We start from the raw sequence: 19,522 nt of genomic DNA on the forward strand, positions 1-19,522 counted from the left end.
CCAGAATGCTTCCCATGCTGATTTGACGAACTGCTTTCGGGTTCATGGCGCCTGATTGAGTGATAACTGGCGTTCTCGCTTCCGTCGTATAGTTGCTTGTAAGATCGTTTGTGATCTTGGTGATGGGATCCGGGCCATCACATCGTATGCGCTGTGCATTCCGGAACGAATATGCCAACAAAGGTGTCGACAAGATGAGTGGCGTGCTGAGCATCAAGCCCCTACGAAGGCCGGGAAGGACGAATGACATATTGGATGCTGGAGACGACGACCTAGGAGAGTGTGAAAGGTGATTTTGTTGGAGGTATGCGGAAAGTTGCTTTTCGAAAGTTCGGTCGGATTTCGGGAAGCGGCTGGCAGAGCTGATAGAACGGATCGGCAGGTAGATGTGTGGAGCCGGGATACAGACAGGCAGGCTCGTTCTCGTTAAGCCAGTGAGTCCCAATGGCGCTGGATACATGAATGGTTGCTTCGGAGCAGATGCTGACATTTGGGAAGCTCCGAGGTAGTGATGTCATTGGCTCCATGGCGTTCTCCACTAGATTCTCTTGGGACTAGAGCTTGGACCCTGAGTTCCCAGAGCCGCAATCGTAACGTCGCGTCTAGCGACACCATGTTGGACGCGTGAACTTTCCCTTCTGGCATTGGAACTGCTCGTCATGCTATAGCCGCGCTTTGAAATCTTAATCAACTAATCGGCAGGTACATAGGTCATGATGACGCTTCGAACGGCTCTTCTCACGGTTGCGAACCTCCTCATCCCCGTCGCGATACTGGTTTTTGCGACTGGCTTCTTCCCGTATAAACCTTTCATGCCCGGACTAGCGGAGTATGAAGAGCTTGCATGGTCTGAGAAGACGGGTGAGGATTGGCAGAAGCCGCCAGAGGCGCCCTTTGACAAGCTAATCTTCATGGTTGTCGATGCGCTGAGGAGCGACTTCGTATACGGAGAAGAAAGCGGCATGACTTTCGTGCAGAGGTATGGCCCATTTCCGAAGTCGCGTGCAGACAGCATCATAACTGACAACTGTGTAGCCTTATACGAGATGGCACCGCGCTTCCGTTCACAGCTCACGCTACTTCTCCCACGATCACCATGCCCCGCGTAAAAGCCATAACCACAGGCTCTATACCCTCCTTCGTAGACGTAATTCTTAACTTCGCCGAATCAGACACCACGTCTACTCTCGCGACGCAAGATACATGGCTCGCGCAAATCAAAGCAAAGGACTATGACAATGGGAAAGGGAAGCTGGTCATGTACGGCGACGACACCTGGCTGAAGCTCTTCCCGAACGTGTTTGAGCGCGCCGATGGGACAAGCAGCTTCTTTGTTTCGGTCAGTCATAAGCGTCCCGCTGTATATAGGAGCAATAGATTGTTGATTCTCAAGTGCAGGACTTCACAGAGGTTGACAACAATGTGACGAGACATGTTCCTAATGAGTTGCTAAATAGTGACTGGAATGCTATGATTATGCATTATTTGGGTTTGGATCATATTGGGCACAAGGCTGGTCCCAAGAGGTACAATCTCCTGGGTTCTGAACTTGCTGCAGAATACTAATTGGTATCTAGCCCGAACATGGTGCCGAAGCAAATCGAAATGGATGACATTGTCCGCGACATCTACACGGCCATCGAGAACGAAGATCACCTCTCAAACACCCTTTTCGTACTCTGCGGCGATCACGGCATGAACGATGGTGGTAATCACGGTGGCTCATCGCCAGGCGAAACGTCTCCGGCACTTGTCTTTATGAGTCCGAAGCTCACCAAGGTCACTGAGTCTGCTGATAGACGGAGTCCGATCAAACCGAAGAATGAAGGAGAGTTTAAATACTACCGCTTGGTTGAGCAGAGCGACATTGCTCCGACACTGGCGGGTATGCTTGGGTTCCCTGTTCCACAGAATAATCTGGGTGTCTTTTTGAAAGAATTCCTGGGGTTCTGGGATAAGCCGTCGGACCGCATGCAACTTCTCTATCGCAATGCTAAGCAGATGAAGAAGATTGTCGAGGCCAAGTATACCAGTCTGCGATTTGACGAGCAAGTTTTGACAAAAGATGAGATGGGATTTGCATGCTTCAAGTCTGGGGAAGGCCGCTCGCATCTGTCAGATGGTCAATTGCTAGCATGTCTCTGGCAAGCGGCGATGAGTGCGTTCAGCGACGGTTTCCAAGATCATATTTACCAGTTCATGCACGAAGCCCAGGACACGATGTCTAGCACAGCTTCGAACTACAATGTCGCTCGCCTTTTCTTGGGAGCCGGTTTAGCTTTCCTCATCTGCACCTTGAGCTACTTCACGCTTCCGGCTTTCCGACCTGCCACGCCAGCCGGCATTTACTATGGCTTCGCCTTCGTGTTGTACGCCGTACTCATGTTTGCCTCTTCATATGTTGAGGAAGAGCACAATTTCTGGTATTGGGCTACGTCTGGTTGGTTCCTTTGCCTTTTCTTCAACAACATGCGAAAGGAATGGTACAACAATTGGATCTTCCACCCTGCCATCATGGCACTAGCCATACACAGAGTAGTAAGACGATGGAATCAAACCGGGCAGAAGTACGCCGGTGCCGATGATATCGTCAACAGCGGGATCTTCCACGGTAATGCCTCGGTCATCCTCTGGATTTTGATCGGCGCTACATACATGGACGTTACGATCCGATTAGCCAGGCATGTTGCGCGTTCTATTGCGACATTCGATACAGAACAGAAACATCACAGTGTGGAGATCGAGTCTACGGATCAGAATCGCATGTTTGGAACGATTGCTGTACTGCCGCTCTGCGGCACTGCGGTGATCTTCAAGCTTGCGTTCACAGTCAAAGATGCACCAGAGCTGACCTACGGCCTTACCGCAAGCTTGGTGGAGAATGTCGAGACGTTGGAACTTGTCGGTCTTGCGCGTATGGTGTTTGGAGGGTTACTTCTGAGTGGAACTTGGATTGCCTTCGCTGAGTGGACAAGATCGCAGCGGAGGAAGAGACGTGGGAAGCAGGGTAACGGCGGTATGTTGACTCCTATCACATGAAGTTTATAAAGTTACTAACAGCATCACAGAATTCGCAGTCGCATTCTTCGACCTAATGACACTCTTCCTCTTTACACAAACAAAAGCACAAAACATCCCCCTCTACTTCCTCTTCCGACTACAGTACTTCTTCCTAAGTAAGCTACCTCCATCCCCTATATCAGACCATTCCCAAGCTAACGCCACGCCCTCCACAGCTCTTCTCGACCTCACTCCCACAGCCGTAACCCTAACAACCCTCCTCCTAACCCAAACCTCCTTCTTCGCCCTCGGCAACAGCAACTCAATTTCCTCCATCGACCTCTCAAACTCCTACAACGGCGTCTCTGGCTACAACGTCCTTGCCGTCGGTCTCCTAGTCTTCCTGTCAAACTGGGCTGGCCCTGTATACTGGTCTCTAGCTGGTATCCTCCTCCTAGGTTCTCACGGTCGCACTGAGCGCTACATTGATACAAGCGAACTTCATGTCGCGGACTGGATAGCTAGGGAAAGGGAGTGGTTGAATGAGCTTGCGAGGAAGGAGGAGAAGGGGAGAGAGACTAGGAAGGAGAAGAAGGAATGGGTGGGACATGTTGCTTTGTTGACATTCTGGACGGGGGGTATGCTAGGCGCTGTTATGCTGGCTTGTACGGTGTTGAGGCAGCATCTTTTCATTTGGACCGTATTTAGCCCCAAGTTTTTATTTGCCATGGCTTGGGGGCTTGCGTGGCATGGTGGGGTTACACTGGGGATTGGAGGGTTGGTTTGGTGGTTGGGTAGTTGGTAGGATTGGGTTTTGGAGATGGGTTTCATATGACCGATCTAACTATCTAGTGATGGTGGGTACTGCTGTATCCGTCCGGGTCCACTTTCACATCCTCCTCTGGAATCTGCTCACTCATTGTCGTCTTCCCACACATCTTCGTCGTTGTCCGCACCTCCCTCCTCATTCTGGTCTTCTCCACCATCACCCTCTTCCCTTTCTTCATCCCTCGCGCTCCTTGCCTCTGACCTCTCGTTCCTGAGGTCCACTCTCGACCTAGAGACCACTCTGCGTGCTGCTTCAGTCCTAGCCTCCCGCCTCATCGCCTGTCTGACCGCCCTAGACTGGTGCACATAGTCCTATCTTATACCGTCCTCAGGTAGTCCACGGACATCGTATTTCGCAGGGTTAAGAGGGAGTTTCTCTCTGCAGTATCCGCACTTTGCATAAGGTACACCAGATTTTGGAGGTTGGGGGACGTATACCGGTTCTGTTGATCTGGATAAAGGTTAGATGATTAGATGACCCCGAAGGATACGCTTACTCGTCCGACGGTCCAGGAGCACCAATCTGCGGAATGTCGCCATCACGCGTCAGGATTGTTGGCGTGGTAGTTGCTGGATTTTCCGATGCAGTTGTCTCGGTCCCCCTCTCATTCAGTCGACCGCAATACTCACACCTCCACCTATCCTGCACTTTACTCGCTTCTGCAACTGTTATCTTCCGCTCGCTCGCTTTCTCTTTCATATACGCGTCTTCGCGCCACGTATCTGCCACAGGGTTGCGAACGATGCCTTTCCCGCGCTTTTGCGTCGGTGAGTCTGGGTCGTGGTAGTCTGGCAAGGAGGATTTGGGAGAGCGGTTCCGGTCGTGATCGGGCTCGTGCTCGATTTGGTTGGGTAAGGTGGAGCTGTGTGGTGGCGGTGGGGAAGTTGGCTGACGTGGTTGGGCGGATGCAAGCTGGACCAGAGACATAGCTGCGATGCCTGATGACAGTGATGAGGTGCGTCGGTGCGTCGGTGCGTGTTGCCGCTATTTGAGATGCGTTAGTTGAAGTGTAATAACTTGAATGTGTGAGGTCGCAGAGACCCTGTAGAGTCTGTTGTTAAGTGTTAGATACGTACGCAGTCCTCTCTACTTCCTCCACGCTGCTCTTCGGGAACTGTTGCTCATCTTGCTCAACCGAACTAGGTGAGTCTACCCAGTCGTCGGAATTGGCATCGCTCATGGTGAAATACTAATCGAAGCGGACGATAGTCTTGTATAACGATAATTGTGCCACAGCGAGCACGATGGTGAGAGAACAGAAGGGTACACACCAAGAAGCCATGTTTGTATGGACTTCTCGCGTGGTGTGCTTGCCGAGGTTCAGTATAGAGAAGGCGCATTGCAAAAGAGGTTGTTTTTCTTGAGCTGCACCCTTGTGCTAGAAAAGGTACCCTAGAGGTATACAGTTATAATATTCTGCAAGTATTGCAACAAGAAGTACTGTGTATACCTTCAGGACATAGCTTGAGCATTAGGTATAACTTAGAAAAAGGAGCTCCTTCGTACGGCTTATCCAGGCCGGTCAGCGCGGAGAAACAAATACAAGCAACGACATTGTGTTTCGGTCTAGAAAGAGGCTCCTGTGCTCCGATCTGTTGCGTTCTATCGGACATTATTATGCAAGACGGCGTCTAATATGCGCTATATCAGAGCCACGTAGGCACTAGTATCGGTTCAGTTATCCCCGCATGAGTGGCATCGTTTTCCTCGCTGATGAGTCGCACTATACTCACGACCATATCTCATACTTGTGTGATTTAGTATTCTTTCCCAGACTTTTAAGACATGTATACCAATAGCGGCTATAGATATACGGAGTAAGAAAACTTCCGGGGAGTGGGTGAGTGTGAGCATGGACGGATATAGCGATACGATTATGTATAGAATCCAAGACTTGCGCCATGACGCTAAAGACAGGTATCATATGATTTCTCTTCAGTGAGTACAGTAACGTTGATTCGGACCTAGCCAACAAGTGATCAGCAGATAGCGCACTGAAGACGTCAGAATAAAGACTCGTCTAGTAGCGTAATTTTTCAGAACTAATGAGGATCAAAACGTAGCTCGATTGACTGCCATTGGTTGTGTGACATCGTACGAATAGTCCACTGATGACATATTTTTATAAGCTATGATCCACAATAGTGGTACAGGCACGGCTTGTGAAGAAAGCATTGTAGGATAAGAATGGATAAGAATGGATGTAGGAGAAACTCTGGTATTTACGTGGACGGCGATCATAATGCCAATTTTCATATCCAATCATCCCAGATAGCTACATGTACATCGATATCAAGATCGGAAGGGTATTGAATGCCTGAAGACCGAACGTTATGAAATCGCAATGAGCAAATATTGCTCAATCCCATCCAAGCCCAGATATGGCCATCTTTGTTTCGCTTTGCGAACCGATCGTAACTCCTCGATCCCACCGATCAGGACGTCCAGAACGATGAGCAACTTGAAGAGTGCGAGAAGAGCCATGAGCAGATGCCTCATCTGCGTTCCTGCCGCCGCCGTCTCCTCCGATCAAGTTCAGCAGACCGCCGAAAACAGCAGCTGGAGGAGGGAGTGGTGGCACTGGTGGTAATTGAGAAACGGGCGCAGGAGCAGCCGTAGGATTGTCGCGACGTGCGGTTGCTCGGGCGATCAAGTTGTCTGTCATCCAGGTGCCAGGTTCGATAGCAACGTGAACCCGTGCATGAGGACAGTCATCAAAGTGCTGATAGCCCCCGGTATATCCGGCGAGGCATACCCAGCAGAAATCGTGGCGGCATTTCCTACCTAGAACGGTACATTAGCATAAACTCTTAAGGCTTACTTAGATCTGAGATTTGTTGAGACTTACACGTCATATGATCGCATCCGCCATGCTTCTGGATGTTCATCTTGCAGTTCGGACATGGCTTGGCTCCCATGTTCTTGACAGCCTGCTCACACAACTCGTCTTCTGCCTTTTTCGCCTGGTCACAGCTGCCTCTTCCGTGCGACTTCCACGACCGATTACACTTCAAGCAGATTTCGTACTCACAGTAAGGGCATGCGATCAGCTGCTTGCCACTTTCAGTGTTCTTGCAGTCTTCGGCCGAGAAGTACAACCCGCATTTCGCGGAAAGACAGGCGACGTACGATTCTCCCATAGAGAGAGCGTATTTTGTGACGGCTTTGTCGTAGCTGTAGTGAGTTAGTAGATATACTAACTGTATCTTGAGTGGATGACTTACTCTTTAAAGGCAGCTTTACCGACCATAGCCTTAATAGTTGCGTAGTCTAAAGTATGATCGCATTTGGAGATAAGGCAGCTCAGCTCTGCCTTCCTTAGCTGGCGTTCGGCGGTTTTTGTCTTCAGCATTTTTGCAACGCATAAGTTGCAGATAGCCCGAAGATGTTCGCAAGCATCATCGGGAGCTTTGAACGATCGAGCCGTGATCTTTTTGGTCGCGCAGATGGAGCACTCTTGCTTTGTTGGCCACTCCTTCTTCTTCCGTGTCAACGCCTTCTTGCGCACCTTCGGCTCTGCTTTTGGCTTGACAACCGCACCAGCCTTGAAATAAACGACCGGGATCTCGGACGAGGCGTATCTGTCATTCTTGTGAGCAGCAGGCCTGCGGCCACGCTTTCTGGTGGATACGATAGGCTGAGGCGAAGCTCTGAAGCTGACCTTGGGTTCTGAATCAGACGTGTCTGCATAGTTGATGCGGCGCTCCGGCCTAGATCGCAGTCGGGTCAAAGGGGCCATATTCGCTGTTAGTGGCAGTCAGTCGTGGTGAGTATGCAATGCAGTAGGATAATTTGTGTAAGCAGAAACTCCTACAATGTAGACAAAGGGACAGACCCTCACCCCACGTGAATGAATTTAAGGCCTTCCGCACGCTCCTGCAACTGTGGCGCCAATCCAGATCAACAACAAACGGGTAGTGAAGGAACGCCGGTATTGGTGAGTGTGCGATGCGCAGAACTGCACTCAAGACCAAAATTCGATGCTCAGTGTCGCACAATATAGGCAATAACAGGAGTTGATATGGAAATAGATCAAATGAAAGGGTCATAGCACTTTCGTGGAAGATTGCTGCTCCATCTGTTTACCTGAGCATAGTAGTCAACCCAACTTATAAATGCAAAAGAGTATCCCGTGGTGGTGGGTATAAGTGGGGAAATCTGATTGACTCTTCGAGTATCAATCTTTTCGCAAAAGACAGTAATGATCACCGATGAGCTGCCATCTGGACAAAGCGTGGGAAGGACCAAGTGAGATGTATGTCCACTGAGTGCTTGAAGCTGGATAAGAGCCATCGCTCGGTATCTAGGGCTTACAGATGCGTACTACGGAGGTGTTCCTGTATCTTCTGCGTGAAGGCAGCTTGATGTTACATCTGAGGTTGGTGAAAGGAGGTTGAGATTAGCAGGTGACGTAATGCAATCGGGACATTCTGTGCCAGCGGAAACAGCGCGTCGCGTGTTGCGCGGTTCTGCTTCTACCACGGCACTCGCGCCTGCTTGAGCTTTATCGAGCTTCTCGATTTAATAGATCACCCTAGTGTACGTAACTTCCTTATCGCATATGACCGGCGCCTCGGTCACGATGATCGCTCGACCCCGAATCTGCATACCGCAGTACAAACTCGTACCCGCCGAACCGCTCGAGTGCGTCGATGACACAAAGCTTGATAGGTGCACTTGCGCAACACGCATAAGGATATGGATAGCCAGGGTGTAACTAAGGAAACCTCCCAATCCGATACTGGATCTGCGGACGCCTAGTGGTCGTCAATGTGCCATCGCGTCTGCACCAGATCGCATGTAGCTCCATCACTAAGTTTTGACGACCGCAGTCTCATCGCACCGTACAGAGCAGCGTCATTCGTGCCTTCCGACCAGACTACTCGCCTCTGTATTGAGCCTCTTCCTCTATGTCATTCATTTGTACGACCCCTTCAACCATTTCTTAGCATTGGCCATCAACCACTCTTCTGGTGCCTCCACCTGGATTCGATAACCTCTTTTACCACTCATCTGTGCCATTGTAACTGCTTGGCGCACGAAGTAGTATAGATCAGCGAGAGAGATTAAAGACTCCCATTCAGTTCGTGTAAAATATCGGCATCCCAGGACGATCGTCTTCAGGGTTCGAGATATGGGACAAGCTAGCAAGGCCCATCGCCAATCTTTAAGATGAGGCTCTATAGAACGATCGATCAGATATTGTAACGCCCTACGTTTCTTGCCTCTTGGTTTTTTCATCTCTCTTTCGCGTTGTTTTTGTTCGTCCGGTCTTTGTGGCTCAAGTAAGCCTGGAATTGTTGGTAAAATGGCCACCAATTCGATGTAGAGGTGACGCGGACTCGGGAATCTTGGGAGAATACCTTCTTCTGGAGTTATGGAGTGGCCCGCAAACGTTTGAGAGATGAGTCCACGTAGTCTTTCTAGTGACATCACTCTCACACTGCCATCCCTGATGATAGTGTATAAGATTTCTTCCCGGAGCCCTTTGGAACAGCAAAGAACTGGCGAAAATTTAGTATCGCGTCTTGATGCCGCGTACATGATGGGTTTGTCGTAAACATAAAGCCATATCTCTTCTCGAAGTTCCAGCGGCAGGCCATGGAAGTCTCCTAAGGTTTCTTGGATTGCTGCCAAAACTAGAGCCGGCCCTGAATGGTTTGCGTCTTTGTATGGAGAGATCATCGTTGTCAAATGTTGTGGTATTGTGAAGGAGAACAACAAGGCCCTTTGCAAAGAATTTGACGAAGCAAAAGCACAGTGCGTTCTACAACCCATAGTTGTAAGTCCTTCCGTCCATTCGGTTTGTAGTTGAAGATAAGGCTGTGGCTCTATTCGCTCGCTAAAACCAACGCGGTGACGCCGACCACGGCACACAACCAGGCCTCTCGAATGACATTCATGGATTATCCCAACTATCCACAAGCATCTTGGAGTACAACAACTGCTGCACGGATTGACAGATCATTTCAACATTGTTGTTCAGTTAGGCTGAACATTTAAAGGTAGTGATTGGCGGAGCGTGCCTACTACCCGTCCAATAACGTGGTTCGCCAATGTTGGGTGGCTGCTTATGGTCACCGGACCTTGGTAGCCCAGCGCCACAATGCCGTTCCCCCAGGCATTATGGCTTACGTCGATATCAGCGACAGCCCATTACACTACACCTGCTAGCCAACTTATTGGAGACCCTCAGTGACAGGTAGTCTTGTGCGACATCGTTTCTCGCCGAAGTGTCCGGCCACGCTCGTCAGCTCCCTGATCCACATGCGTCTTCTTCAGATTAATAGCCATGGCGACCTCAGCCTTGTCGAATATTTCGGAAACGACATCCCTCCGTATGCCATTCTGTCGCACACGTGGGGTGCTGACGACGATGAGATTTCGTTCAAGGATGTGAAAAAGAACCGAGCGAGAGGCAAACCTTCCGGTTACCATAAAGTACGCTTTTGTGGGGATCAAGCTCTAAGAGACGGGATTCAGTTCTTCTGGGTCGACACGTGCTGCATCAAACAGGAGAGTAGTCAAGAAGTCGGCGAGGCCATCAACTCAATGTATCGATGGTACCACGATGCGGTCACTTGTTATGTGTATCTTGCCGATGTCACGGTTGGCGGATATGCTCAGAATGTAGGCTCAGAGCCAACATGGCTTTTGGCCTTTCGCAACAGCAGGTGGTTCACTCGAGGCTGGACCCTTCAGGAGCTTCTTGCTCCTGTAAATATCGAATTCTTTTCTCGAGACGGCTACCGACTCGGAGATCGGACCACACTTCTACCCCAGATTCAATGGATTACCGGCATCGCTGAACTAGCTCTACGTGGAAGTCCTCTACCAAATTTTACGGTTGATGAGCGGATCTCATGGGCGCATACACGTGTCACCAAGCGCGAAGAGGATGCTGCATATTCGTTGCTCGGTATTTTTAATATCCATATGCCACTCATATATGGGGAGGGACGCGAGAAAGCGTTCAAGAGATTACACAGAGAGATCATGGAAGCTTCAAGAACTGATGTGCTTTCCCCTATATCTAACTTGCCGCCAGTCATCGTTCCGAACACCGCGACCCCCCATATGAGTGATATCTTGACTGCGGCCACATTGAGCCTCACTAATCGAGCTAGAAAGGACGGTGTAAGTATAGTGAAGTCAACGCTCCGAGTTCTGCTAACTCCTCATTGCCATTCAGGTGCACTTCGTATTTAGAATCGACGAAATCAGAGATACCCCCGATCGTGAAACAGGTCTAAATAAACAGGCACGCGTCGCGGAGGGTATTACATACAAGTGGTGGTATTGTGACTCAAATATACGACAGATCGAAGAGGTGCCTATTGGATGGACGCCCTTCGATGCTTGTAGTACTTACTACGAACGAGAGATAGGATATTGCACAGCTGAAGGCGGTAAGAACACCTCCCAAAACTACACAATTTCTTTGTGTATCATAGTCCACCCAACATCGCCTGGATCTCTCAGACTCTTACCATGAACTGTTGGTTGATATCCAGGTGAAAACGCTGACTTTATCATATTTAGATGCGACAACTTGGCCCACAGATGAGACAAATGAGAACTGGCTTCCTCTCAGGTTCCATCATCATAACGAAGACTTTTCATCCAGTCTCAGTATTGATCCATCACACCATCCGACATTGAGATGCCAAAGAGCCAACTCCATATGGCCTCATATGTTATTGCCAACCATAAATCATGGACCTTTAACGGCAAATGAGCAGTACGGCGGCCTGAAGGGCAGATTATCCATCTTCCTTGCCCTTATGGCTCTTTCAATCGAACCGGACAAACTTCAAGAAACTATGCCAAACCTGCGTAAAAACGGGAGGTGGCGATTTCCCACATATCAAAATGAAAGTAGGTCTTACATATCTATCACCGAATACTCTAGTCGCTAAGAAAAACTTAGGATTACAGAGTCGTGGAGTTGTCGTGTACGTCTACTGCGGCACCGACTCAGGTAGTAGGCGTGAAACTCTACAAGCATATGAGGATGGCATGTATGGAAACTACTTTGACTGAGGATACAAAGAGCATAGAAATATACCGATCCATTATATCCAGTCTCATCATCTCTTTCCTGCCTAGGATACAGTAAAATATATGCCTTCTCTTCCAAGATCAGGTACCTGTCATGTACCTAGGTAGTACCAACCCCCTTTAGGCTGTTCAAAACAAAACGACTCTTTGTCCACGCCAAGCATTCCAATGCAGGAAATATGGGTGGAGTGCCTGCTAGGCAGCGTCAAACCCCGCCTTAGTGCTTACTGCAGGCAGCGGCGCAACCACAACGCCACAGCCACCTCCATGCATCCGTCCAAGCTAAGAATTGTAATGCAGCGCTTGCTTAGGACAGCAACGGGTAAGAGCACAGGGATCCCCCGCTGAGTACTGCATTGCAGTTCATCTTGCCATATGCCCCCTGGTCCCTTCATACACATTCTCTACAAGCAAGGCTGCGCTGACAGGGATAAGGTGGACAGCTCAGCTCATCCGCGCTGGACATTGCACCCGACGACGGCGGGGACTAAGGATGAGCTTAAAACTGATTGTTTGCACACAGGCACTTGTCCATTCTCAGTCTCGCGCAAAGCCTATCCAGTACACCTTACAATAGACTTAGCAAAGTTGAAGAAGAGACAAAGTTTTCGGTACCAATATGCATTCGAGTGACTATCCCATTGCCTTAAGTCAAATCAAATCAGAGTTCTATAAAATCACGAAATCATCAAGCTAAGAAAATCAGGTAGTAATTGTAAAGTCGTCTAGCGACTACGCCCTTAGCACCTTGCTATAAAGTGATAGAAAGAAACTATCGAGATACCTAATAAATGTCGGCACCAATTCCATCAGACTCCTACCCATATATAACCACGCCTAATCCCATACTCCTAATCTCATTCTCGTGATACTGTAACCAAAACTCCTTGACCCCCGTCTCCAAGCCATACATCTCCTGTATACGTCGCCGAACAAAAGTCGAGCTCTTATGCAAGCTATGCCACGTAGTAAAGCTTCATAGAGCTCAACACGCGCTTCCTACACACCGGGCAATTCTGCACCTCCCTTGCGCAAGTCATACAAGCAACGACGTGCCCGCAGTCATAGAAAGCTGCCTCCGCTTCTCCATCCCAGCAAATCCTGCACAGACGCTCAGATTCTTGTGCGTTCTTCCAGTGCGTAACACCCTCACCGAACTTCTTGTCATTCTGCCATCCGCCGACATATGTGTTGCCGCTTGCGGCTTCGACATAGGTGCCGGTTCCGTGCTGCTGGTTGTCGACCCAGTCACCATCGTAAGTGTCCCCATTCTGGAAAGTGTATAAACCATGACCGTAGCGCTGGCCTAGACGGAAAGAGCCGTTGTATGTAGCGCCAGAGTGGTAGATCTGAGTACCGTGGCCGTGGGGATAGCCGTTAACAATTTCTCCCTTGTAGTATTCGCTTGAGAAGTAGTTGTAGGTAAAGTGGCCTTGCAACTTGTGAGGAAAGTTGTGGGCGAAAGCGCGGAATTGAAGGTATTTTTGAGGATCTGTAAAGGCAGCACGCGCTGCAAGCGCATTGCGCTTTTCAGCCGAGAGAGGCAACGAAACGATGATGATACCCGCGTTGTGTAGATCCACTTGCGCAAAAGTGCGGCGGTGCTTCAGAGATCGCGTATTGGTTAACTCATCCTCTTCGCACATCTCCATCTTCTTCTTGTCCTCCATGGGAAGCCCAAGCAATGTCACGATCGTCTCGTCCACCCTAGCAGACTTGAGTGCGATGTGCGATCCTCGTGCTTCTAGGGTTTGCTTTTCCGCATTCCAGAATTTCAAGAAGAAGTAGATCTCATCTGGAGGTGGCTCCGGTGTGGGGCTGCAAATTGGCGGAGGTCGTTGTAGATCCTCCACAGGTAGCCCAATTGGTGGAGGTGGTGGTGGCGGCATGTCTTCTTGTGTACCGCCCATCTCGGTGTCACCGGGGCCGGCGCCTGGAATTAGGACATCAACAGCTGGCGGGTCAACAGCGGGGGTTAGCTCCACTTCCAACATAGCAGTGTCGTTGCTTTCGATGTTGTTTGTTGGTGGTGGTGGCGGTGGTGGTATATCGACTTCCGACGCGTGAGGTTCTAGTTGCTCCGATTGCGCAGCAGCTGGCTCATCAGGGTCGCTCATAGGCGTATCCTCCAGCTGTGGAGGTATCTGCGGTGGCGGGGTACTCGAAGATGGCTCGACAACACTCTCAACCACTTGGATCACATCCATCTCAGCCTGAGCTCCCTGTAAAGATGAAGAAGATACACTCTCGTGAGAGACCTCTGGAGCCTTCTCTTCTGCTTTCGAAAGCTCGGGAAGCTTTTCAAACTCGGTGACATGTACCCAGATTCTCCGACAGGCAAAAGGTGAGTCTTCTAGAGTCCACTCTTTGGTATCGGTATATCGGTTGTAGCTACCTGCAGAGTATTCAATGATCCCAGTACTGAGAAAGTTGGGCCGGTCGAACGCTCCTCGTGTTGGATCCATAAACCAGAACTTTATTTGTCGCGGATCCTTGATGTCATTTAGAACACCCATCAACTTCTCGCGGATCTCTTTGCATCCGTCGTTGCTCAGCAGCGACAGTGTATGGATGTACCGTGAGCTTTTAGCTTCCCACTGCGCATCAAAGGCATCGAACAGACCCGGGCCTTCGTGTTCTAGGTATGCTCGCGAATCGATGACACGAAAGTCCAGTGAATTTGGTGACTCCGCTACCACTTCTTTTCCCTTCTCTTGGTCGACCACAGAGTTCAGCTCGTCGATTGGAGGTGGCGGCATTGGGGGAAGAGAACTTGGATTCTTCTTGGATTCTACTTCCAACTTAATCCACTCTGGGACATTCCACTGCTCTGATTCGGCGTCTGACAGGAATGCCGAGCGAGTTACATCGTCTCGAACGTACATTGCAATATATGCCACGGGGTCATTGCCAACGATCTGAGTACTGCCAGGTTTGCCTTCATGCGTGTCCACTGCTTCGCGTTTGGGAAGGCATTTGACGTGGTTCTCATCTTTGCTATCAGAGTAGCTGTACCAGCGTGAATCAGGTCCTTCGGGTCGAAGTATCGGTTGGTATACATAAGACTGAAGTGTTTGCTTATGAACCACAAACCCGTATAGCGTGTAGGGAGTGTCAGCGACTATTATCCGATCGTCTAGTGTCACTTTGTTCAGCACCTTGATATGCGAACGCGTCTTTGCACTGTCGAATTTGTGCCGGTCCAGCTCGATCGTCAATAACTCTGGTAGAGGCTGTCCAGGAATAGTGAAATCAGGTGACATATTAACAGCATCCTGCATGCTGTCGACACCTTCTACAGGTACGCGGTAGCTTGGTCTACCGCTTGAATAGTCGCGTTTCGGTCCACAGATAGCATGTAGTCGAGCAGCGTGAGGTGTACCCTGGAGCTCCTCCTCGAGCTTGAGACGCAAAACTTCCCATGTTTCCATCACATCCAGCTTATCAAGACCCTCATGAATACGGTACCATTCCAATGCATCGAGAATATCATCCAGAGCGACTGGGCCAGCCCCAGGCTCGACTTGAGTTCGTAGCATGTATAAGACTTGCTGTAAGGCGCTGGTCAGTGGCTTAGGGCGAATGAAAGGCTCATCGTTAGGGTCTGGAATGTCGATGCTGTATAACAGATCTCGGAAGGGCTTGAATAGCATCCACGAAGAGATTGCAGAGATCATGTTGCCGCCAGGCGCACTAGCATTCTCCCCGAGCATAAGGCCTTGTAATCCTGTCATTGCGAAGCTGTCCCACGGGTTCTCTCTAATTGGATGCTCCCACAAGCAATCCGTCTGGTCTTCCACAACCCGGATATAGGCAGTGAAGGCAAGTTTGTCATCACGGAGGAGGGCCATGCGCTGACCGGGCATACGACGAGATATGTCGTAATGTGGTCCGTGGAAACGTGTCCAGCCCCAGTCAGGCGAGCCATTGCAAAAGCGATGTAGAGCATTTCGCGAGTAGTTCACGCGAGGTTCTGTTGGATTGTAGAGAACGACCGATATCTGCGCGGCAACGCTATTCCGCTTAGACATCTTCTTCGATCCGAGAAGCGGAAGAGGCGTGTGTTGAGCAACCACTGGCGTCTGGACTCCTTCCGATGTTGATTTGGTGCTGTCCCGTCGATCTTGTGCAAGTATCTCAGTCTGAGCTGATGCCTCGGTTGCACCGTCTGCTGGTGCGTGTTCGGCTGTTATCATGATATCGTCGGTCTTCTTCTCTCCTCTTGATTCAACTCCTTCGCCGCTGGATACGTGTTTGCTGATCTCCTCATCTTTGCTGTCTTTCGCATCCTGAACGCTTAAACATTCGAGATAGACGCTAAGGTAATCCGAATCATTCCCCTTAGGATAGAATTTGATCTGCCACTGGTGACCTCCGATAGTGACGATGTCGGACTTCATGACCACTTCATGGTTCTGCTTCTCCTGAGTGCCGTTGTATGCATCGATTGCCCAGTGAATACGTCCTGTTTCACCAGGGATATATTCCGGATGTTCCAAGGATTTGAATGCTTCGCCTTCCCAGTATTCGTGGTCCAGCGCACTGTGTTCGCCCCTCTCCTCGATCTCCTTCACTTCCTCCTCATCAGGCGACGACAGGTCTTCTGGTAACGGGTGCCATGGTGGAAGGTCATCCTCGTCATCTGAGGATTCTGAATCGGAGCGGGGGGGATCGACTGGCGGTGGAGGAGGCGGGGGCTGTGTGCTTGGATCGATAGGTGGAGGTAGCGCGTCAGGGTCAATGCGTGGAGGGGGTCTATGGGGATAATCGTCTCCGTCTGGGCTGTGTCAGTACTGGTAAACAAACATGCGAGTTGGAGTGCTTCGCGGTTATGCGGAATCTGACTTACCCCATCATCTGGCGCAGGTGATGTTGGTGTAGTGATAGCAGCCTCTTGTGCCTCAGACGAGCCATTGGGTAGTAATAGCTCCGTCTCGGTATCCGGCGTAACATCCATAACGTCTTCATCTATAGCTGAGATCTCCACGGCGATGGTGTTTGTGGAAGCATCGCGACGGGCGGGCTCATCTCCATCTTGCATCTCCGCATCGCCCCGATCATGGTTCTGGCCTGTGGGCGGCATCGTGTCTGTGGGAGTGGGGCTACTCGTATCCAATTCGGCAGCCGGCGGTGGTGGCGGTGGTTGAGGAGAAGCTGGCGTGTGCGCATGAAGTACGTGGTTTGGCGAATGCGGCGGGCTGGAGAGTTGCTGGCTAAAGTGTAGCGGTTGCTCTACGCTGACGCTCATGTTTGCTGTGTAGGTGGAGGCGCATGTGAAAGTGGAGAGGGAGCGTTTGACAGTTTGAGGTGAAGATATAGCTGAGTAAAAGTACAAGCGGATGGATTGGTGAGAGAAGTTATGCACGAGACTGCACGTTGGTGATGTGTTGCTTTTGATCGGTGAGTGCACCAAGCTAGTAGCGTTATCGCGTCGATGAAGGTATATGGATATAATCAGCAGAGGATGTGTGCTTCTGGGGATATGGCTGGATATTAGAAAGTTGATCCAGGGAAAGGCAGACTGGAGCTGGGCGTGGCTGGAGCTTAAAGAAGGCTGCAGCCTACCAGCATGCGGCACGATGCCAACAGAAGTACAGAGTGAGGCGGTAAAGCTACCTGGGAATCGGCTGGCCCACGCGCTGCGCTATGCCGAACCGATGGAGCTTGAGCGTCAACGCCTTCCACCTGGAGGCTCTGCGCCCTTTACAGCCTCTCGCAGCTCCCAAACCGAAGGTTGACTCATCGCACAAGGCTGCGCGGGCATGGCGCCATCGTCATCATCACGAAGCTCAGCTCCCCTTATCGATTAACGCTCCACAGTGACCGGCTAGGCAGTCACGCTAGAGCTTTGAGACTAGTGGGGAAGGTGGGCCCGACCGCGCCTTCCCTGCGTCAGCTCTCTGCACCAACAACGTTGCTCCATACAGCAGCCATGGCTCCCATACCAGCCCACTTATCTCAGTCAACAGCATAGTCTTCATCACGATTACACGAGCTGTTGGAGTGCCACATGTTGTATTTTGTCATTGGCCTTGCGATCTCTCGACCCGTGCAAACGTGGCCGCAACGATGAGGGGAAACACTACTGTCGCCTCTGCGTACACTTTGACGCTATCCCCATCTAGCTTGATCTTCCCCCAACTGACAGCCTCGTCGGGTCGCGCTCCCGCATCACTCCCGTCAAATTCTTGCGCCGTGTTGATGTACACCGCACTGTCGGCTCCGTTGCGCATCAAGTTGGCGTTGGCTATGTGGTGCTTCACCAGTCCTCCGCCTAGGACAATCATGCCTGTCCTCTTCGCCCTCACCGCGATCGTGTTTACCTTCCTGATGTCCTCTACAATGTCGACGCGTAGTTGTTCTGGTGATGACTTGAAGGTGTGGAAGTACAACATGTCGCCCAAGCTTCCGTCTGTCAGCGCTGGGCAAAAGACTGGGATGTCGTTCTTCCATGCCCAGTAGTAGACCGATCGCTCATCGTTGATCTCCTTGCCCAGACGGTGGATCATCTTGCTTGGTGTCCAGTACAATGGCTCGTCTGTTTTCTTGCTTGCTTCCTGCTCCTCCAGCATCTTGTCCAGGATAGGCACTACCCAGTCCTCAAACGCGCAGTAGTTGCTGTTAGGAACGACAAGATTACCAATGCGGTTCAGGCCCTTCGCTCGCAGTCCGGCGCCAGGAGTAGAGAAAGCGCCGAGATACGTCGGCGCAAGACATTTGATGAAGTCTTCTTCGACGCCGCCTGCAGTCGTCACAATAGCAGAGACGTGTTTGTGCTGGACCAGGTACCGCAGCGTCTCGCGCAGTCCCGACGAGATCAAGTTCGACGTGTATCCAAGGAATATCGTCGTGGGGTCATTTGTCTCAGGGTCTCTCCATGCGCGCTGTTATTAATTAGCAAGAATCCCAAGCTTCTCAATACGGTGGTGTCGCGTCGCCAAATCAGGCTAAATGTTTCGTCTTTCGGGACAGTGCACGGACGGGAGATTCCCGGCATACGCAAGTGCTGTCTCCGCACTTGACGCTGACACGCCGCAGCACGCGCATGCGGATAATCCGGGCAGAAGCAACCTACCATGTCGTTGATAATTCGCACAGCCTCTCCCACTGAAGTCGCCTGAAAGCCCATGTTGGCATAACCGCCGACAAGCTCCTCTACGGTGATGCTGCGTGACGCATACTGGTTGAAATCGATGCCCTGCACCTCTTGTGCACCCTCAGGCACGGGCTCGGATGGCTTCAAGACTGCATCAGTGGCGCCGGTAGGGGCCGAAGAGCTGCTAGCCATGGCGATAGGCGTTTTTGTGGTGAACAGTCGTTGCAGCAGCACTGCCTCGATATGTCGACTTGTATTCGGGCTGCTCGGCGTGCTTTCGACGGTTGCAGCTTTCGTAATGTGCTATTTGTGAGTCGGTGCGGCGGCAGATTTTGAGGAAAAAGAAGCCCCCACACCCGTGGACTGGAGCTAACGCATGGCACTCTAATCCCTGCAAATCTGTGGCTAGTCCTCGGGTCGATCCTGCTGAGAAGGGTGCCAGCCCTTTGTCATCAACGTCTGGAAGGGTCACAGTGTTGCGTCGTCACACAGTGCTACAGACGGCCTTCCATTCGTGCATCGTGTCCCTCGTCTGC

General features: G+C 50.8%; 6 protein-coding genes across 6 annotated transcripts; 2 read left to right on the forward strand and 4 right to left on the reverse strand.

Annotated features, from left to right (window-relative positions):
- Positions 1–716: 716 nt before the first annotated feature.
- On the forward strand, positions 717–3,805 carry ALTATR162_LOCUS11821 (uncharacterized protein; the record flags this gene model as incomplete). Its single annotated transcript, XM_043319463.1, has 6 exons — positions 717–979; positions 1,036–1,339; positions 1,399–1,526; positions 1,578–3,016; positions 3,069–3,176; positions 3,237–3,805. 6 exons carry the CDS (start codon positions 717–719, stop codon positions 3,803–3,805), a joined length of 2,811 nt encoding a protein of 936 aa, XP_043175398.1.
- Positions 3,806–4,140: 335 nt separating this feature from the next.
- On the reverse strand, positions 4,141–5,009 carry ALTATR162_LOCUS11822 (uncharacterized protein; the record flags this gene model as incomplete). The annotated part of the gene is made up of 3 exons (XM_043319464.1): positions 4,141–4,279; positions 4,326–4,813; positions 4,902–5,009. 3 exons carry the CDS (start codon positions 5,007–5,009, stop codon positions 4,141–4,143), a joined length of 735 nt encoding a protein of 244 aa, XP_043175399.1.
- Positions 5,010–6,188: 1,179 nt separating this feature from the next.
- ALTATR162_LOCUS11823 (uncharacterized protein) lies at positions 6,189–7,568 on the reverse strand (the record flags this gene model as incomplete). Its single annotated transcript, XM_043319465.1, has 3 exons — positions 6,189–6,613; positions 6,678–7,003; positions 7,054–7,568. The coding sequence occupies 3 exons, from the start codon at positions 7,566–7,568 to the stop codon at positions 6,189–6,191; spliced, it is 1,266 nt and encodes a 421-aa protein (XP_043175400.1).
- A 3,338-nt stretch (positions 7,569–10,906) lies between these two features.
- ALTATR162_LOCUS11824 (uncharacterized protein) lies at positions 10,907–11,872 on the forward strand (the record flags this gene model as incomplete). Its single annotated transcript, XM_043319466.1, has 4 exons — positions 10,907–10,966; positions 11,022–11,238; positions 11,372–11,707; positions 11,760–11,872. The coding sequence occupies 4 exons, from the start codon at positions 10,907–10,909 to the stop codon at positions 11,870–11,872; spliced, it is 726 nt and encodes a 241-aa protein (XP_043175401.1).
- A 974-nt stretch (positions 11,873–12,846) lies between these two features.
- On the reverse strand, positions 12,847–17,138 carry ALTATR162_LOCUS11825 (uncharacterized protein; the record flags this gene model as incomplete). The annotated part of the gene is made up of 2 exons (XM_043319467.1): positions 12,847–16,667; positions 16,736–17,138. The coding sequence occupies 2 exons, from the start codon at positions 17,136–17,138 to the stop codon at positions 12,847–12,849; spliced, it is 4,224 nt and encodes a 1,407-aa protein (XP_043175402.1).
- A 775-nt stretch (positions 17,139–17,913) lies between these two features.
- On the reverse strand, positions 17,914–19,178 carry ALTATR162_LOCUS11826 (uncharacterized protein; the record flags this gene model as incomplete). The annotated part of the gene is made up of 2 exons (XM_043319468.1): positions 17,914–18,774; positions 18,966–19,178. 2 exons carry the CDS (start codon positions 19,176–19,178, stop codon positions 17,914–17,916), a joined length of 1,074 nt encoding a protein of 357 aa, XP_043175403.1.
- Positions 19,179–19,522: the final 344 nt, after the last annotated feature.

Source organism: Alternaria atra, assembly GCF_907166805.1.
Source record: "Alternaria atra isolate CS162 genome assembly, contig: 37, whole genome shotgun sequence".
NCBI lineage: Eukaryota > Fungi > Ascomycota > Dothideomycetes > Pleosporales > Pleosporaceae > Alternaria > Alternaria atra.